Raw genomic sequence first — 19,944 nt, 5'->3', positions numbered from 1 at the left:
TAATATATATAATAAAATAATAAATCAGCCTTCTGAAACATGGAGTCAAATCCTCATCTCTTCCCTCATCCTCAGAGCCCTGTGAACACTGTCACGACCCAGCACTCTGCAGCTGGACACCCCAGGGGCTGCTGTGGGACTCTGATTTTGGGGGCTGCCACTTCAGAGTCGCCAGGGGCTGGGGTCACCCTGCACGTGGGGTCACCCTGGGGCTGCCATGGGGCTGGGGTCACCCTGGAGGTGTCACCCTGAGGATCTTGGGGGGATCCACTTGGGCAGCCCCTGGGCTCCCACCTGCCCTCAATACAAGGTCATGCAGCAGGGTTACCCTGCAGATCTGGGGAGGGTCATCCTAAGGGTCCCCCCCGGGTCTGGGGGTCTCGCTGGGGGTCTCCCCAGGGTCTGGGGGTCCCCCCGGGGGCCTCGGGGGTGCCCTCACCGCCAGGTCCTGCAGCAGGTCCTCGAGGCGCGTAGCCGTGGTGCCGCGGTCGCAGCTGAACTTGCGCCGCATCATCTCCTCCGTCTTGCGCAGCAGCTCCTCGGCCTCCCGCACCTCAGCAAAGAACTGGAGGGGCCAGGGGTCAGAATTGGGGGTCACGCCTTCCCTCCCACTCCCAGCCCCACCCTGGCATCCCCCCGTACCTGGAAGTAGTTGGTGTTCTCCTTCAGGTGGGTCTCGATGCAGCAGCAGAGCTGGAGCATCCAGCTCCACTGGGTCTGCAGCGCTGCCAGGAACGCCTGGGGGGAGCAGGGGGGACACCGGGGCTGGCACCGAGGGCACCTGCACCACTACGGGGGCTGGCACCCTCACCTGACCTGCAGCCACACCTGCACCTACACCCGACCTGCACCCACAGCTCTAGCCTCACCTGCACCCACACCTGAACTGCACCCACACCTGCACCCACACTTGACCTGCAGCCACACCTGCACCCACACGTGACCTACAGCCACACCTGCGCCCGCACTGCTACGGGCAGCCGCACCAGAGACCCCGAGTGAGCACTGCAACCCACACCAGCGACCCCCAGTACCTGCTGCACCCCACACCAGGGACTGCCAGTCACCACTGCACCCCACACTGCTGACTTCCAGTGCCCACTGCACCTCCCACGGCTGACCCCCAGTGACAACTGCACTCCCCCATTTGCCCCCAGCCCCTCTCATGCCCAGCATTCACCCCCAGCCCCTCTCACGCCCCCCATTTGCTCCCAGCCCCTCTCACGCCCCGCATTTGCCCCCAGCCCCTACTGCCCCTCAGCGCCCCCATTCGCCCCCAGCCACACACCCACCTCCAGGGTCTGTGCCCCGGGGTGCTCCTCCCGCAGCAGCCGCTCCCCCGAGGTCCGCAGCTCCTGGATCCGCCGCTCCCGCAGCTCCAGTTCCCGCATCAGCGCCTGCGGTGGGGGCAGGGCTCACACTCGTGTGCACGGCCAGGGGGCAGGGCTCACACTCGTGAGCAGGGCCGGAGGGCAGGGCTCACACTCGTGAGCACAGCCGGGGGGTTGGGTCGGGGCTCACACTCGTGTGTAAGGCCAGGGATTCAGTCAGGGCTCACGCTCGTGTGCAGGGCTGGGGGGGCAGGGGGCCATGGGGGCAGGGCTCACACACGGCCAGGGGGTTCAGTCAGGGCTCACACTCGTGTGTAACACCAGGGAGAATGGGGGGGTTCAGGGTTCACACACATGTGTTGCGCCAGGGGGCAGGGAGGGGGGTCAGGGCTCACACACGTGTGCACAGCTCTGTGTGTATGGTTACACCTGGGGCTGTGTGTGCAAGGGGGGCTCTGGGGGTGCTCAGAGGGTTATGGGGGCTCTGGTTGGGGGGGCACATGGGGGCTCAGTGCTGCAGAGCAGGGAGGGGACCACAGGACACAGCCATGTGCGTGTCCATGTGTGGGGATGGCACACGTGTGTGTGTGTGTGTGTGTGTGTGTGTGTGTGTCCATGGGTGTGTCCACATGGAGCAGCTGTGTCCTCCATGCGTGTCTGCCATGCCTATCTCTGTATCCATGTCCATGCCCATCCCTCTGCCCATATCGTGTCCATGCCCATCCCCGTGTCCGTGCCCATTCCTATACCCATGCCATGTCCATGCCCATTCCCATGTCCACGTCTGTCTGTGCCCATCCCTGTGCCTATGTCATGTCCATGCCCATCCCCATGTCCATGCCTGTGTCCATGCCCATCTCTGTGCCCATCCCTGTGTGCATGTCCATGCCCTTCCCTGAACCCATGTCATGTCCATGCCCATCCCCATGTCCACGTCCATGTTCGTTCCCATCCTTGTGCCCATCACTGTGTCCGTGTCCACGTCCATCCCTGTGTCCATGCATGTGTCCATGCCCATCCCTGTGTCCATTTCCATGCCCATCCCTGTGCCCATGTTTGTGTCTGTGCCCATTCCCGTGTCCATGTCCATGCCCATGCCTGTGTTGTGTCGGTGCCCGTCCCCATGTCCGTGTCTGTGCGCATCCTCATCCCTGTGCCTGTGCCCACGCATCACCCGCCGTGCCCGTACCGAGTAGCTCTCCTTCTTGGCCGCCATGGCGGGGTTGTTGTGGCTCCAGTCGAAGGCCACCTCCTCCTCCTCGCGCTCGCTCAGCCACAGCAGCTCCTTGGTGGCGGCGCTGACAAAGCCGTGGAGGCTCTCCAGGTGCCGCAGCCGCGACTTGGAGGAGTTCTGGGGGGCACAGGGGGTGGTTTGTAGCTGCATCCTCACCCTGCGTGGCCTCACCCCACAGGGCTGCCCCCTGCACACCCTCTGTCTTCCCTCATTCTCCTCCCCACTTCCTCCCACGTCCTGCGTCTTCCTCTCCACAATCATGCCCAGTACAACACCCCCACCATTGTCCCCCCTCCTGTCACACTCTCCTCCATCAGGTCACACTCCCCAGGGGATCTCACCTTGTCACCCCCTCATGGATCACATCCCCTCCCCAGCAGGTCCTCCCATATCTGCCACCACCCCCTGACCCCCCCAGGCCATACACCCACCCATGACCCCCCAGGCCACACACCCCCCTGACCCCCCATGTCACACACACCCCCTGATCCCCCAGCAGGCCCTCTCACATCACAGACCCCCCATGACCCCCCCCAGGCCACACGTCCCCAGCAGGTCCCCCCATGTCACACACCCCCCTGATACACCAGCATTGTCCCCTCATGTCCCACACCCCCCCTGATCCCCCAGTATTGTCCCCCCATGTCACATACCCCCATGACCCCCCTGGCCACACATCCCCAGCATTGTCCCCCCGTGTCACACACCCCCATGACCCCCCATGTCCTACACGCCCCCACGCCTGCCCCATCCCTGCGCAGCCCTTGGGGCTCACCAGCAGCTTGGCGTACTGCAGCTCCAGCTTGCCCAGGCACTCCCGGTAGGCGCCGCTGGGGCCAGGAGACAGCTGACTCTGCAGGGGACACCATCAGCTCAGGAACCCCACCCCAGACACCCCCTGCACCCCACAAAGGGAGTGACAGAGGGGACTCGAGGGGAGGGCAGGGCACCAGGGTGCAGGGGCTGGGGGATGCACTCTGGTCACGGTGCCCCCCACCCTCGTGGGGTACCCGGGGACCTGGGGGGCTCCAGAGCTTCAGGGACCCCGAGGCACAGAGCAAAGGTAGCCCCAGTAAATGCTCAGGAGCAGGAGAGGGAACAACAGCACTGGGGGGACCCCTTGAGGCAGAGTGGGGACAGCCCCAGAGGACCCCCAGAACCAGGGTGTCCCCAGCACCCAGGGGTCTCACCCTGTCACCTCCAGCACCCAGGGGTCTCACCCTGTCACCTCCAGGACTTGGGGGATCCACAGCACCCTGCAGGGTCTCACCCTGTCACCCCTGGGACCTGGGTGTCCCCAACACCCAGGGGTCTCACCCTGTCACCCCCAGCACCAGGGTGTCCCCAGCACTCAGGGGTCTCACCCTGTCACCTCCAGCACCAGGGTGTCCCCAGCACTCAGGGGTCTCACCCTGTCACCTCCAGCACCAGGGTGTCCCCAGCACTCAGGGGTCTCACCCTGTCACCCCCAGCATCCCGGTCTCACCTCATCAGCCCGTGCCCGCTCCACCTTGGCGCGGAACTCCTCGATGGCGCGGTGCAGCCCGCGGTGGGCGCCCAGGTGTGTCTCCACGGTGGGCAGGTCGGCGCCCCACTCGGCTGTGGCCACCCGCCGCTGGTTCTCCTCCACCCAGGCCAGCAGCTCCTGCAGGTAGCGCAGGGGAGCGTCGTCGGGCTCCGGCCGCCGCTGCTGCTGCGCCGCTGTCACCGCCACGGATGTCACCGCTGTCACCGGCGCCCCCGACTTGAGCCGCAGGTTGTACTCGGTGCGGATGGACACCAGGCGCTCGTGCAGGCGGTACACGCTGCGGGGAGGGAGGCGTTGGTGGGGCACAGGGGCCGTGGGGGGCTCAGGGGGCAGGGGGAGATTGGGGTGCACAGGGGTTTCAAGGGGGTGCAGGGAACATGGGGAGTTTGGGGACATGAGGAGATTTGGGGTGCACAGGGATTTTAAGGGGGTACAGGGAACCTGAGAAGTTTGGGGATATGAGAGGGTTTAAGGGCATGAGGAGCTTTGGGGTGCACAGGGGTTGCACAGGGAAGAGTGAACATGAGAGGGTTTGGGGACATAAAAAGCTTTGGGGCACACAGGGGTGTCGAGGGGGTACAAGGAATATGGGGAGTGTGGGGACATGAGGAGCTTTGAGGTGTACAGGGGCTGTAAGGGGGTACAGGGAACATGGGGGGTTTGGGGATATGAGAGGCTTTGGGAGCACGAGGAGCTTTGGGGGTGTGAGCAGCTTTGGGGTGCACAGGGATTTTAAGAGGATACAGCAAACATGAGGAGTTTGGGGACATGAGAGGGTTTGGGGATATGAGGAGCTTTGGGGTGTACAGGGGTTGCAGGGGGTGCAGCAAATATGTGGAGTTTGGGGGCATGAGGAGCTTTGGGGCGTACAGGGTTTGCAGGGGGTGGAGGGAACATGGGGAGTTTGGGAACACAAGAGGCTTTGGGGGCATGAGGAGCTTTGGGGGGTACAGGGGTTGTAAGGGGCTACGGGGAACATGGGGAGTTTGGGCATATGAGTGGGTTTGGGGTGCACAGGGGGTGCAGGGGTGTGGAGGGAACATGGGGAATTTGGGGCACACAGGGGTTTTGGGGGGTACCGGGAACATGAGGAGTTTGGGGTGCACAGGGATTGCAGGGGTGTACAGTAAACATGGGGAGTTTGGGGGCATGAGGATCTTTGGGGTGCACAGAGGTCAGAGAGAGCTTTTGGGGAGAGTATGGGGGGCTTTGACGGGTACAGGGAATATGGGGGGCATGGGGGTCACAGGAGGCTTTGCAGGGTTTTGGGGGACATAGGGATGGCTGGGGGTGCAGGGAGCATGGGGGACATGGGCAGCATGGAGGACACAGGAGACATGGGGGACACAGAAGGACAAGGAGGGCTCCGGGGGCACAGGGCCACGGGGACGAGCCCGTACCGACGGTACATCTGCTCGCCCTGCGGGTGCCGCCCGTCCTTGAGGGTCTGCACGTCGTTGAAGAGCAGCCGGATCATGGCATCCGCCTTGTCCAGGTCCCTCTCCACCTCTGCCGCCTTCTGCGGCGCCTTCCCGGCCGCCAGCAGCCGCACGTCCTGCGGGAGGGGCAGGGACCGTGAGGCCACCACGGGAGGGGCACGGCCGGGGCTGTCCCCCTGCCTCGGGGCCGCCGGCACTCACCGCCTGCAGCAGAGCATCCGCCTGGTTCAGCTGCTCCTCACAGAGCCCCGACTCCATCTGCAGCTTGGTGACCACGCGCTGCAGCCGCTCCAGCCTGCGGGGACGCACAGGGGGACACGGTCAGCACGGATCGAGTCCTGCCAAAGGGGCAGCTGTCCTGGCTGTGCATGGCATGGGTCCATGCTGCATCTTGCTATCCTGCTCCCCATCCCGCTCCCAATGCCCCCATATCCCCATCTTCCCATCCCCATTCCACTTCCAACCTCAACCCTAATCCCCCCCATCCTCATCTTCCTTTTCCCATCCCTATTCCCATCCCACTTCCCACCTCAACCCCAATGCCCCACATCCCCATCTTCCTTTTCCCATCCCTATTCCCATCCCACTTCCAACTTCAGTACCAATCCCCCTCATCCCATCTCATTTCAATCCCCATCCTGCCCCCCATCTCACCCCCATCCCATCCCACCCCAATCGCCCTCAGCCCCATCCCCGCTGTCCCCGCTGCTGCCCCCATCCCTCCGCTGCCGTGCCGTGCAGAGCCGTGCCGTGCCGAGCCGCGCTCCAGGCCGGCCGCAGAGGTTTCCCAGCAGGAGCGGTGACTCACAGCCCTGCGGTTCCCCCTCGGGGGGGCCGGGACACCCCACCCGGGCCCAGCCCCGCGGTTTGGCAGCGGCAGGGGGGTGTGGATGCCAGCGCGGCCCTGCCCGCTCCCCCGGCCCCCCCGAACTCGCCTCTCGAACTCAGCCCGCAGCAGCTTCTCCCGCTCCAGCACGGCCACGTGCAGCCGCCCCCACTCCTTCTCCACGTCCAGGGGGTGGTACCCGGGGGGCACCTTCAGCTGGCCCGACTGCACCGCGCCCTGCACGGCCCGAGTGTCACACACGGCCCGAAGGGGCAAGCCAGACACTGCCGCGGGACCCCCGGGACTGCGGGACTGTGACCCCTTGGGACCCCCGGCACCCCGGGACTGTCATCCTCTTGGGACCCACCCAGGGCACCACAGCCCCGCAGGACCACCATCCCCTTGGGACCCACCCAGAGGCCCCCAACCCTTCAGGACCACCATCCCCTTGGGACACATCCCCAGCTCCTCGGGACCCCTGGGTAAGAGGATCCCCACCCCTCAGGACCCGAGATCTCCAGGGCGTCCCCCTCAGGCCCCCCATCCCCTTGGGACCCCGAGCAGCCATGACCGCCTCCCTAGAGCCCCTGGAAGCCCCGCCGCAGCCCTTGGCCGTACCTCCAGCGCCTGGAAGATGGCTTTGGAGCGGTTCTTGTCGGCCTCCCGAGCCGGCAGCTCCGTCTCCTTGAACTTGAGGAACTGGCGCCAGAGGATCTGCCGGGAATGGGGTGGGGGGCACAGCTGAGTGGGGACCCCCAGCCCCAGCTGCTGCCCCCCTCCCCAAGCACCCGCCCTGCCCAGCTGCAATTTTCCATGTGTGCAGAGCCGCGGGAAGGAAGTGGCCGCGCTGGGCTTTGCCAGCGGTGACTCACGGCACAGCCAGGCAGGGTGAGTCACAGGGCTCCCCCCTTCATGGGGCACCCGGCTCTGTCCGGGCTCGGATCCCCAAACCCTGCAGACCCCCACGCTGGCACCAGAGGGGGCTCCATGCCACAGCCACACCCAGGTCACATCGGGGCGACTCATGGCATGGCACAGCTGGCCCTGTGCTGGCACGGGAGCTGCCAAACTGGACATGAGCCACCCAAGTGGGTCTGCTGGCCAGCTGGCACCCCTCACTGGGCACGAACCACTCATGGTGGGGCTGTGGTCAGCTGGTACCCCTCACTGGGCATGAGCCACCCTTGGTGGGGCCATTGTAGGATTCTGCCACCCACTGCCCCAAATACCAGTGGCTCCCAGGACCAGCAGCACCATCCCTGTCTCTGTGCCCATCCCCGTGCCCATGCCAGGCAGCAGCACTGTCCCTGTCCCCATGCCAGGCCAGCAGCACTGTCCCTGTCCCTGTGCCCATCCTCGTGCCCATGCCAGGCCAGCAGCACCATCCTTCTCTCTGTGCCCATCACTGTGCCCATGCCAGGTCAGCAGCACCATCCCTGTCCCTGTCCCCATCCCCATGCCCATGCCAGGCCAGCAGCACTGTCCCTGTCCCTGTGCCCATCCTCGTGCCCATGCCAGGCCAGCAGCACCATCCTTCTCTCTGTGCCCATCACTGTGCCCATGCCAGGTCAGCAGCACCATCCCTGTCCCTGTGCCCATCCCTGTGCCCATGCCAGGCAGCAGCACCGTCCCTGTGCCTATCCCTGTGCCCATGCCAGGCCAGCAGCACCATCCCTGTCCCTGTGCCCATCCTCATGCCCATGCCAGGCAGCAGCACCATCCTTCTCTCTGTGCCCATCACTGTGCCCATGCCAGGTCAGCAGCACCATCCCTGTCCCTGTCCCTGTCCCTGTCCCTGTCCCTGTGCCCATCCCTGTGCCCATGCCAGGCAGCAGCACCGTCCCTGTGCCCATCCCCATGCCCATGCCAGGCCAGCAGCACTGTTCCTGGCACTGTGCCCATCCCTGTGCCCATGCCAGGCCAGCAGCCCTGCTCCTCTCTCCAGCAGCCTCACCTCGATCTCCTCGTAGCTGGCAGGGAGGCGCCGCTCCTCGAAAAGCGCCGAGTGCTGCCGGCTCCACTGCAGCAGCCCCGTCACCACCTCGTAGTACTCCTGCCAGCGCAGCTGCAGCTCCTGCGCAGGGGGACACGTGTGGGGCCGGCTGTGACACGCCAGGGGGTGGCAGCAGAGGGGTGACACCCCCGGCACCCCAAACTCACGTTGGCCTTGACGCCGTCCTGCACCTCGGGCACGCGCGGCATGGCGTCGTACAGCGAGGACACGTAGGTGATGATGGACTTCTCGTCGGGCTGCGCCACATCCACGTCTGTGGGGAGAGAGGGGGTCAGGTGAGGGGAGGGAAGGGGCTCTGACACCCCGGGACCCACAGGACTGGGACCATCATCCTCTCAGGACCGACCCCATATCCCCCAAGACCCCTGCGACCCCGGGACCCCCGGCACCTTGGGACTGTCATCCCCTTGGGACCCACAGCCCCTGGGACCATCATCCTCTCGGGACCCACCCAGAGCCCCCCAACCCTGCAGGATCATCATCCCCTTGGGACCCACCCCATATCTCCCAAGACCCCCAACACCCCAAGACCCCCGGAACCCTGGGACCATCATTGCCTTGGGACACATCCCCACATCCCCGAGACCCCTGACACCCTGGGATCCACATCCCTGGGACCACCATTCCCTTGGGACCCACCCAGAGCCCCCAACCCTTCAGGACCATCATCTCCTTGGAACCCACCCCCTGTCCCCCAAAACCCCTCACCCCAGCCCATACCTTCGGGGTCCAGCAGCCGCGTCACCCCCAGTTCCCTCTCGGCCACGGTGAAGGCCTGGTCTAGGTTCTCCAGGTTGTTCTGGCGGTACACCCGGCTCATGTCGATCAGCATTGGCCTGTGGGTGGGGGGCAGCGGGGGTCACTGGGGCTGTGGGGACCCCAAAACCCTGAGGAGAGCAGGTCCCCCCTTTTCTGGGGGTGCCTCATCTGCCTGTACTCCTGCCTGGCCAGCCCACACCCCACACCAGGGGCACTGGCGGCAGGGGAGGACCCCAGAGCCAGCACAGGGACAGGAGGGGCTGGGGATACACGCAGCCCCCAGTGGGAACACCAAAACAGTCAGAGCCCCCATGTCCTGGGAACTGGGCACCCCAACCCTGCATGAGGCTGGCACCCCTATCCCCTGTGGGGCTGACACCCCAATTCCACGTGGGGCTGACACCCCAGCCCCATGTGGGGCTGATCCCCTAATCTCCTGTGGGGCTGACACCCCAGTCCCATGTGGGGCTGACACCCCAATCCAATGTAGGGCTGGCACCCCAGTCCCATGTGGGGCTGACACCCCAGTCCCATGTGGGGCCGGCACCCCAATCCTATGTGGGGTTGACACCCCAGTCCCCTATAGGGCTGACACCTTGGGCTCCCCTTGGGGGTCTATGGTGGGGCCAAGCTCAGTGTGGCAGTGCCGTGGGGCAGAGCATGGCACAGCTGTGACACAGCACAGCTGGCTCATGGCACACCTGGCACATAGCACAGCTGGCACCTGGCACAGTGCAGGGGCCTCCCCCCATCCGGCACAGCCCTGCACATATTTGCACTCCCCAAAAGCATGCAGAGGTCCCAGCAGGACCCGTGGGGACCTGCCTGCCACCGCCCCAGCACGCCAGCAGCGGGAACGGCACTGCCAGCATGGCTGATGGGCTGGGACTCGTCAGGAGCACGTGCTCATATTGGCCCAAATAGGATCAGCGCAGCTGCCCCACGAGCATGGGATTGGCAGAGCTGCCCCATGAGCACACGCCTGCCCATGGTGTGGGTCACACACATGGATTACAGGCAGCACAGCTGCCCTATAAGCAGCTGTCATGGCTGCCCCATGAGCACACGCCTGCCCATGGTGTGGGTCACACACACGGATCACAGGCACCACCATGGCACCCACCTGTGCCGGTGGATGATGGCGTTGAAGAGGCGCCCGTCCCGCCAACTGGTGGTGAAGTTGTCGCAGCGCAGGCCCTGGTAATCCTCCACCATCCGCTGGGACCACAGCAGCAGCTTCTCCTTGGCTGTCATGTCCTCCGACTGCCCGGTCACCTGGATGTCTGAGATCTGCCAGGACACAGCTGTTAGTCTGGAAACTGGCACGGTGACACTCGCTGCATGGCCACAGTGACACCACTGCTGCCCCACTGGGGACCAGCGGAGGCCCCCAGCCCCACAAATTCTGGATGTCTGAGATCTGCCAGGACACAGCTGCTACTCTGGAAACTGGCACTGGCACGGTGACACTCGCTGCATGGCCACAGTGACACCACTGCTGCCCCATTGGGGACCAGACCGGCCCAGGGAGGCCCCCAGCCCCACAAATCCTGGCCCCTTGGTCCCACTGTCCCATCCCCACCCCGCCAGGCTCACCTGGAAGTGCAGGATGATGGTCCAGATGAGCCCCAGTGTCAGTTTGGGGTTGCCGTCGGCGATGTCATCGTTGCGGATGTTCACCAGCTTCACCTGCAGCACAGGGCACACGCAGGTCAGGCACGAGACAGCCTGGCACGGCACAGCCTCGGGGATTGTGGGCATCCTGGGGGTCCCTTCCCCTCCTCACCTGCCGGTGCTTCAGGTAGTTGAGGGCAATCTGGACATTCTGCAGTTTGTGGAAGCGCATCCGGCCCTTCTCCCGGGGCTGAGGAGGGGAGGGAGAGGGAGGCGGTGAGTGCAGCCACACACCCCTGCCGTGTCCTGCCACCGCGGCCCTCCTGTGACACCAGGACACGGTGCCACCACCCCGTCCTGCCCTCAGCCCGGCGCCACCCGGCCCGTCCCAGCAGCGCCGCACATGCCGATGGCACCCACCCACGGCACCGCCCTCGCACTTTGCCCCTTGCGGTGGGGACGCTCCCCATGCTCCCCCCGCGGACCCGGCGGCACCGGCTGTTCCCACGCACCGCCCGGCGGCACCAGGACCAGCGGAGCCGTCCCGGGGGGAGCTGAGTGTCCCAGTGGCACGGCAGGCACTGCCCGGGCGGGACTGGCCTCAGTGCCAGCACATGACGGTGCTGACAGCGCGGCTGCCCCACGGCCACGGTGGTGCCTCGCCATGCAGCTCCCCAGCACGCTCCAGTGTCCCCCCAGCAGGACCAGGAGCTGGCAAGAGGGGTGAGACCCCATACTTGTGGGTCCTGAGGTCCTGAGTGCTGCCCCACATGTTCCTGCCCCACGGCAATGCCAAATTCCACCAGCTGAGCGCAGCTTTGGCTGCAGGGAGAGCTGGGGACTCCATGAGCCCCTGGTGCCACTCAGCTACGGAGCAGGGTCACTCCTGTCCCACAGAAAGGGGCCACCATGGACCCCACTCTGCAACGGAGCAGGGTCACTCCTGTCCCACAGAAAAAGGGCCACCATGGACCCAGAGCTAGTCACGGCCAGGGCCAGCCCTAGGGTGAGAACCCAGGAGTTGGTGGCCATGTGCCACCCTCTTGCCAGCCACCCCACGGAGCCAGCAGCACATCCAGCTGTGGTGCCAGGAGCGAGTCCAGCTCCAGCAGGGTGGGATCGCTCCCAGGGATGCTGCTGGTGGAAGATGACTTTTGCCTCTTGCTGCTGCCACTGAGTTGTGGCCCAGGGAAACCCACCCCAACAGCTCTGGGCATCGGGGGGGCACCAGGACAAGGCAGAGCAATGCAGCAGAGCCCAGGGGCGGCACCGGGACAGGCACGGCACAGGGCACGGGCATGCACACCGTCCTGGGACATGCTGGGCACCGCTGTCACAGCTCCGTGCCGTGCGGGGCCGTGCCGAGAGCTGAACCACTCACCAACCGCAAGGTCCGCAGGATGTCGCGCTCCCGGGGGCTGCCCCGGCCAAGCCGAGCGGAGAGGAGCAGAGAGAGGAAGAAGGAGGAGGAGGAGGCAAAGGCGGCGGTGGGCCGGCGCCAGGAAGCAGAGAGGGCACCAAAGCAAAGAGAGGTTAGAGGCGGGGGGGGCGCGGGCACTCCGCGGGCACCGGGACGGACGGACCGACGGCCAAGCAGGAAGAGAGGGAACAGAGGCAGGCAGCGAGGGGGAGGACGAGGATGAGGAACGAGGACGGCCGGCGGAGGGGTGCCAGCACGAGGTGGGGACAGCGTGGGGCAGGGCAGAGTGGCACCTACCAGGGTGTCACCCCGACAGCACCTCCAGCAGCGAGATGAGGTTGTGCCCGTCCCGCAGGTCCTCGTACAGGTCGTTGACATGGCGCTGCGCCTGTGGGGACAGTGACAGGGGCATGTCAGGGGGCCTGGGGACAGCTGAACATCCCCCCCACCCAGCCAACACCCCAGTGGGTGCCCAGTGACCCCCCCAGTGCAGCGGGTGCTCACACACAGCCCCAAGTGCAGCTGGTGCCCCCCAGTGCCACGATCCCCAAAAACACACACAGCAGCTCCCCCTGTGCCAGGATGGATCTGGCATCCCTCTGGCATCACTCTGGCATGCAGAAACCCGCCGTGAAGGGCTCAGACCCCCCGCCCACCGTGAAGGGGTCAGACCCGCTGCCTACCACAGTGGCAGCCCCAGGGTGTGCAAAGAGGAAGAGCGCAGTGGGACAGACAGACAGAAAAAGAGAGGAAGAACCTACCTCTGGTCGCCAGTGCTGCGCAGGGCAGAGAGAAGAGAGCAGTTAGGAGAGAGCTGAGAGGGGACCCAGCATGGGCAGAGCATGGTGGCACCACGATGGCACTGCAGGGTCAGGGACGTGTGGAGACATATTGGGGGGGCTGGGCCGTGTCCCAGGGCGTGCCAGGCACCAAGGTGGGGCTCTGCCTGTGGCAGGGAATGGGGGCTGGAGGGGTGGGACAGGACTGAGGGCATCAGAGCACAGGGCACATCTCCAGGTGCCAAGAGCACCGTTCCCTTCTGGCATACAGGGAGGGCAGCAGGAGGGCAGATCCCAGCTGGAGGGCAGATCCCAGCTGGAGGGCAGATCCCAGCTGGAGGGCAGTTGAGAAGCCTTGGCCAGAGGTGTGGCACAGGAGCACCAGCACCAGGGACCCTCCATAGCCACGTCCTCAGCTGTACCAGCACAGAGGGCTGTGGCTGGGGGCGATTTGGGGCAGGGGACACTGGGGCAGTGGTGCCCCGCTGGACTGGCAGTGCCCATACCTTGATAAGGTGCTTGTTGACCCATTTGGTGAAGGTTTTCTTCTGGACACGATCTCGCTCATCTGCAAGAGAGGAGAGGCACGGGTGAGCCAGCAGCAGCGGGGTCTTGGCACAGCAAAACCAGGCCCCGGCGGTGGCACCGCAGGGCACGGCTGGCGCAGGAAGCGATGAGCCAACTGCTGTGGGGAAGCACGGTGACTCACGGGGGTGTGGGGAGAGGAAACAGCTAACGGGGACCGGCCCTGGCGTGCCAGCACCGTGCCAGCACCAGCCAGCACCCACCAGCACCTCAACACTGAGATTAGATCAGTTGGCCAGAGCGCGGTGCTAATAACGCCGAGGGTGCAGGTTCAACCTCAGTACGGGTAAATTAAGGGTTGGACTTGGTGATCCTTGTGGAGCTCCTTTCAACTCAGGATATTCTGTGCCCCTGTGACTGCAGGGAGCAGGAGACGCCCACCCAGCCCAAAGCCCGCTGCACTGCTGTGAGGAGCCCCAGCCCTGCTCTGGGCTCAGTGGGCACTGACTGAGCGGTTTGGGCATGGCACAGACACAGGGACAATGGGTGCTTGTCCTGGCACAGTCCCAGCCCTGCCCTGGGCTTGGTGGGCACGGACTGAACGGTTTGGGCATGGCACGGACAAGAGGCCATGGGGTGCTTGTCCTGGCACAGTCCCAGCCCTGCCCTGGGCTTGGTGGGCACGGACTGAACGGTTTGGGCATGGCACGGACACAGGGACATGGGCTGCTTGTCCTGGCACAGCCCCCAGCCCCACAGGCAGGGCTCTGGTGGGGCACGCACGGGATCAAGGTGAGCCCACGCACCGTCTGCACTGCCAGAGCCCTGGGACACCCCAGGACATCCCCACACCCCCAGGATACCCTTCTGTGTGGGCACAGTGCCAAGCAGGGCTGCAGTGAGTCACGGCGCTCCCTGCCCGCTGCCCTGTCATTAGGGGATGGCATGGGAACGCTGACGCATGGGATGGGAACCCGGGATTCCACAGGACCCACCCCACAGCACCCGCTAACCCCCCATACCCCACTGCCAGCACCCCATATCCCCCAGCACCCCGCTAACCCCGCAGTGCCCCATACCCCACTGCCAGCACCTGCTCTCCTGTCCCCTGCGTCCCCAGTGTCACCCCCAGCGCCGTACCCAGCCCGCTGCCCCAGAGGGGCTCGGAGGGCACAAGCGCCCCCCCATTCACACACGGGGCGATGCCACCGGAGCCTCGGCAGCCGCGCCGCCCCCCTGCCCTGCCGTGGCGAGCCGGGCGCTGCGTGCCGGGTCTTGCCCCGCCGCGGCGTGCCGGGATCTGCCCCACGCGGCACCCAGCGCCCAGAGGCAGCGCTCCCCGCCGGCGGAGCGCCCCGGGATGCTGCACAGCCCCAGGAGCCCCGCGGGCGCTCAGCGGCACGGCCAGGGCGTGCCGGGCCAGGAGCGGCCGCGGTATACAAGAGAGAGGAAGGAAGGAAGGAAGGAAGGAAGGAAACGTGGGGCGCAGTGCGCGCCGAGCGGGGGGCACCGACACCAGGCACCGACACCATCCCCGGCACCCGCGCACACCGCGCTGACACCCGAGGGGTCCCCGGAGCGGCGCCCACCCCCCGGCGGCGGCACAAGGACAGCGCGGCCAGGCCGGGGCGGCCGAGCAGGGCGTGGCAGGAAGAGAACGAGGGCACCGGGATGGAGCTGGGCGGCGGCCGGGGGGTCTGCAGCGCTCTGCCCCATAGCCCCGGCGTGGGGGTCTGCCCCACAGCCCGGCCCGCAGACACCGCCCCAGAGCCGGGGTCTGACCCACAGCCCGCCCTGGGTACACCAACCTGGGACACCGCCCAAGTATGGGGGACACCGCTCCGGTGTGGGGGTGGCCCCCACAGCCTGCCTGGGGACCCACAGCCCCGGGAACAAGGACCCAGCATGGGGGTGTCCCCCCAGGGACTCCGGCCCGGTGTGGGGGTCCGCCCCAGGGACCCCGGCCCGGTGTGGGGCTCTGCCCCAGGGACCCCGGCCCGGTGTGGGGGTCCGCCCCAGGGACCCCGGCCCGGTGTGGGGGTCCGCCCCAGGGACCCCGGCCCGGTGTGGGCTCTGTCCCGCAGGCTGCCCCGGGTGGTGATGCGATGGCGGGCAGCCCCCCCACGCTCGGTACCTTTGCGGCCCTCGGCCGCCCGCAGCACGGCCAGGTACAGGTTGTCCTCGGAGCCCGTTCGGGCCGGAGCCTCGTCCGAGGTGCGGCGCGGGCGGGACATGCTGAGTGAGCCCCGACACGGCTGAGCCCGACGCTGCTGCTCTGCCCTCCCGCTCCGCCGCCCGTCCCGCCGCGAGTGGGGCGGCCCGGGGAGGAGACGGGGCTCTCTCCCCCCGCCCCACGCCCCGACCCTGCCCACAGGAAACTCCTGAGCTTTAACCCTTCCCTCGCTGCGCCTGCAGGCGGGATGGGACCCACGGAGCAGCCACGGGGAACCGGCACCCCCAGCCCCACACACGGGGCCTGAGAACCCTGGATCTGCAAGCGCGGGGAGTGGGGCCCTCTTCCTGAAGATCGGGGTGCTCAGAAACCCCTCACCCCTCACCCAGGGCAGCCAGACTCCTGCCCCACACCTCGGGGCATTGAAACCCTCAGGAGCACAAATCTGTGGGGGGTGGGACCCACAGCCTGGGGCTGTTGGAGCCCCCCAGTCACCACACCTCAGCACCACCAGGTTTCCAAGCTCTGGAGCCTCAGGTCCCTCAGGTTTCCAGGTCAAGACCCTCCTTGCCCCTCACAGAGGGTTCCTAGAAACCTTCTGGCCTCATGGTCAGGAGCTCCCCAGCACCTCAGGCCCCAGATGGGACCTTCATTTCCTGTGGGGGTTTTGGCACCGCCCGGTCCCACAGCCCAGGGACCACACCAGGACCCCCAGCACATGCCCTGGAGCTGTAGGACCCCTGCTCCCCCCACGTGAGGCTCAAGGTGGAGCTCAAGCCCCCAGGTTCATCAGCCTCAGGTCCCACATTTGAGGGGCTCAGACCCTCAGGGTTCAGGGTCACAACCCTCAGGGCTGGAGGATCCCCAGGATGGGGGACTGAGCCCCACAGACTCCCCCGGGTGCCCCCATGCACACACCAGCCCCAGCAGCAGCACTCCAGGACAGCACCCCACACCCTGCCCTGTGCTCCACAGCAACCACGGGCTCTCATATGGGGTGGGGGCATTGCCAGCAGGGTATGAACCCCCCTCCCCATGGATTCATCGCCCACCGCCCTCCCACAATGGGTGACAACGTCAGCTGAGGGGACCACAGGGTAAATCCAGGGCTTGCGCCCCTCTGGGGGCTGCATCCCCCCGGGGACGTCCCTGCCCGGGGGACCCCCAGGGTGGCTCAGAACCCCCAGCCCTTGGGGTGACACAGAGCTGCCAGCCCTGCCCAGGGCAGCACCCATGTCACCAACGTCACCAACATCACCCACGTCATCCGCGGCAGGGTGGTGGCAGCTGCTGGGGAAAGGGCAGCCGTGGGTGCCCTGGGCGCTGCCAGCCTGGCATAGCCAACACCCCAATGCCTAGGTCTGCACCCCAATATCTATGTCTGCACCCCAACACACATGTCAGGGCCCTAAGGCCCACTTCCTGCACCCCAGCGTCCATGTCTGCACCCCAATATCCATGTCTGTGCATCAACCTCCATGTCTGCACCCCAACAACCATGTCTGTACCACAATATCCATGTCTGCACCCCAATATCCATGTCTGCACCCCAACACCCATGTCTGCACCCCAAAATCCGTGTCTGCACCCCAATATCCATGTCTGCACCCCAAAAGCCATGTCTGCACCACAATACCCATGTCTGCACCCCAAAAGCCATGTCTGCATCCCAATATCCATGTCTGCACCGCAATACCCATATCTGCACCCCAACAGCCATGTTTGCACAATACCCATGTCTGCACCACAACACACATATCAGGGCACTAAGGCCCACTTCCTGCACCCCAATACCCATGTCTGCATCCCAGTATCCATCTCTGCACCCCAATATCCATTTCTGCACTCCAATATCCATGTCTGCACCCCAAAATCCATGTTTGCACCCAATTACCCATGTCTGCACCACAATACCCTTGTCTGAACCCCCATATCCATGTCTGCACCCCAACATCCGTGTCTGCACCCCAATATCCATGTCTGCACCCCAATGTCCATGTCTGCACCCCAATACCCATGTCTGCACCACAACACCAATGTCTGCACCCCAATATTCTTGTCTGAACCCCAATATCCATCTCTGCACCCCAACAGCCATGTCTGCACCCCAATATCCGTGCCTGCACCCCAATATCCATGTCTGCACACCAATATCCATGTCTACACCACAATATCCATGTCTGCACTCCAACACCCGTGTCTGCACCCCAACATTCATGTCTGCACCCCAAACCCATGCCTGCGCCCCAAACCCATGCCTGCACCCCAATATCCATGTCTGCACCCCAATATCCGTGTCTGCACCCCCGTTGTGCAGCGGCGGGCGCTGCCCGTCCCCGGTGCGGAGTCCAAAGGACGCGGGGCCGCGGCCTCGTCGTGCCGTGACTCACGGTCCAACCGCGCACCGGCGGCGCCCCGGGAGCCCCGCCGGCCGCCGCCCACCCGTGACACGCGGCCCGACACCCACCCGTGACACGCTGTGGGTGCGGGGGCCCGTCGGGGAGCGGCAGCCGCGGCCGGGCCGATGCCCGCTGGGACGGAGCCAGCGCGGCCGCCGCGGAATGCGGGCGGCACCGGCCCGGCCCCGGCCCCGGCACGCACATTTTTCCGCCGAGAGCGCATCTGGCACGGGCACATCTGGCACAGGCACATCTGGCACAGGCACATCTGGCGCCCGGAGCGCGGTGGGAGCCCTGCTGACGCACGTCGGGGGAGGCAGGGACACCCCGGAGCCGTGGCTACCGCGACACGGCCGAAGGTGCCACCGGAGCCGAGAGGGAGGGAGGGAGGGACACGGAGGTGACACCGCCAGGGCGGTCACAGGGCTGGCAGCGCTGCGTTCCGGCACCGCGCTCACACGGGCCGAACCTCGGCACTGGGGCCGGGCGGGTTCGGAGCCTGGACCGAGAGCCTGGGATCGTTCGGAACCCAGGAAATTCCTCTGGCTGCACTGGAGGACTCGGAACCCTGACAGGGGGTTCAGAGACCTTCAGGGCAGCCAGGGGAATGTCCTGGGTTCCGACAGGATCGCTGCGGGGCGACGGGCAGAACGGCACCCCCAGAAGCGGCACCATCAGCACCGGCGCCTCCAGAACCGGCACCCCCAGCACGGCACCCCCAAAACAGCACCCCAGGCACTGGCACCCCCAGGACCGGCACCCCCATCACAGCACCCCCAGAACCGGCACCCCCAGGACCGGCACCCCCGGCACCGGCACCCCCCGGCTCCCGCAGGTACCGGCCGGGAGGACACGGCGGCGTCAGGGCGGGCGCTTTGAAGACCTGCCGGGGCGGCTCCTGGCACCGTCCCCGGCGGCTCCCGGGGCAGGCGGCGCCCGGCTCCCGGCCCTGGCAGCTCCCGGCTCCGGCGGCTCCCGGGCCAGCCGGGCCGGCCGGGCAGGAGCGCCCCAGTCTCGCCCGCGGGTGCCGACGCCACCGGGCCGGCCCGGCTCCCTCCCACGGCGTCTCCCACCCTCGGGGCTCCGGGGGAACCCCCTGGGAGCCACCAAGCCGCCCCCACCTCGACACCGAGCCGGGCACCTGCGCCAGGCACGGAACGGGCGCTGACAACACCGGGGCTGTGCCAGTGCCGTGGTGACACCAGGGTGACACCGCCACGCACCAGGCTGGGACAACGCGGCAGCAAAGCACCGGGGCTGGGGGAGACATCGGGCCCCAGGCCAGGGAGTGCCAGGAGGTGCCAGGGTCTGAGGGTGTCAGTTGCTAGTGGGGATTGGCACCGGGGAGGTGTCAGGGCCCAGGGGACAACATTGGGAGGGGGTCAGTGCCAGGGGGTCACAGTGGTGGCACTCAGAGGAGGACCTGGGGGACCTGGCACAGCAGGATGGGCACACGGGGCACTGAGGGCAGCGGCTCCCCAAGGTGTGGGAGCAGGGCAGGGTGGGTGGGTACGGGGAGATGAGCTGGGACAGACACACGGCCTGCACATAAGGACACACAGATACACAGACACACAGACACACAGCATGCACACACAGACACACGGCCACACGGCATGCACACACAGACACATGGTGTGCACACACAGATAGACACACAGACACAGACACACAGACACACAGATACACGGCGTGCACACAGACACACACAGGGACACAGACACACAGACACACAGACACACAGACACACGGATACACAGACACACAGATACACAGAACGCATACACAGGCACAGAGACAGAGACAGAGACACACAGACACATGGACACATGGACACATGGACACACGGTGTGCACACACAGACACACACACAGACCCACAGACACACATGCAGACACACAAA

General features: G+C 66.0%; 2 protein-coding genes across 4 annotated transcripts in view; one reads left to right on the top strand and one right to left on the bottom strand.

The window, feature by feature from the left end:
* LOC132078984 (NAD(P)(+)--arginine ADP-ribosyltransferase 2-like) overlaps positions 1-19,944 on the top strand; it is a 348,971-nt gene that overhangs the window by 245,154 nt on the left and 83,873 nt on the right. The window lies entirely within an intron of this gene.
* The window catches only part of PLEC (plectin), a 57,659-nt gene that overhangs the window by 19,950 nt on the left and 17,765 nt on the right, over positions 1-19,944 (bottom strand). For 2 of the 3 annotated variants that reach the window (XM_059482462.1, XM_059482454.1), the window contains exons 2-21: positions 13,451-13,512; positions 12,927-12,941; positions 12,474-12,553; positions 12,127-12,163; positions 10,918-10,995; positions 10,728-10,820; positions 10,255-10,421; positions 9,093-9,208; positions 8,519-8,625; positions 8,313-8,432; positions 6,977-7,072; positions 6,468-6,595; positions 5,734-5,827; positions 5,494-5,648; positions 4,052-4,370; positions 3,341-3,418; positions 2,521-2,682; positions 1,293-1,397; positions 643-738; positions 440-565 (exon numbers count right to left, since the gene is read on the bottom strand). In XM_059482462.1, the coding sequence (XP_059338445.1) occupies positions 440-565; positions 643-738; positions 1,293-1,397; positions 2,521-2,682; positions 3,341-3,418; positions 4,052-4,370; positions 5,494-5,648; positions 5,734-5,827; positions 6,468-6,595; positions 6,977-7,072; positions 8,313-8,432; positions 8,519-8,625; positions 9,093-9,208; positions 10,255-10,421; positions 10,728-10,820; positions 10,918-10,995; positions 12,127-12,163; positions 12,474-12,553; positions 12,927-12,941; positions 13,451-13,512 (2,234 nt within the window). The other variant, XM_059482447.1, reaches the window with a different exon arrangement.

Source organism: Ammospiza nelsoni, chromosome 1 (assembly GCF_027579445.1).
Source record: "Ammospiza nelsoni isolate bAmmNel1 chromosome 1, bAmmNel1.pri, whole genome shotgun sequence".
Lineage (NCBI taxonomy): Eukaryota > Metazoa > Chordata > Aves > Passeriformes > Passerellidae > Ammospiza > Ammospiza nelsoni.
The sequence above is the reverse complement of the archived record's forward strand: the minus strand, read 5'-3'. Positions and strand labels throughout refer to the sequence as shown.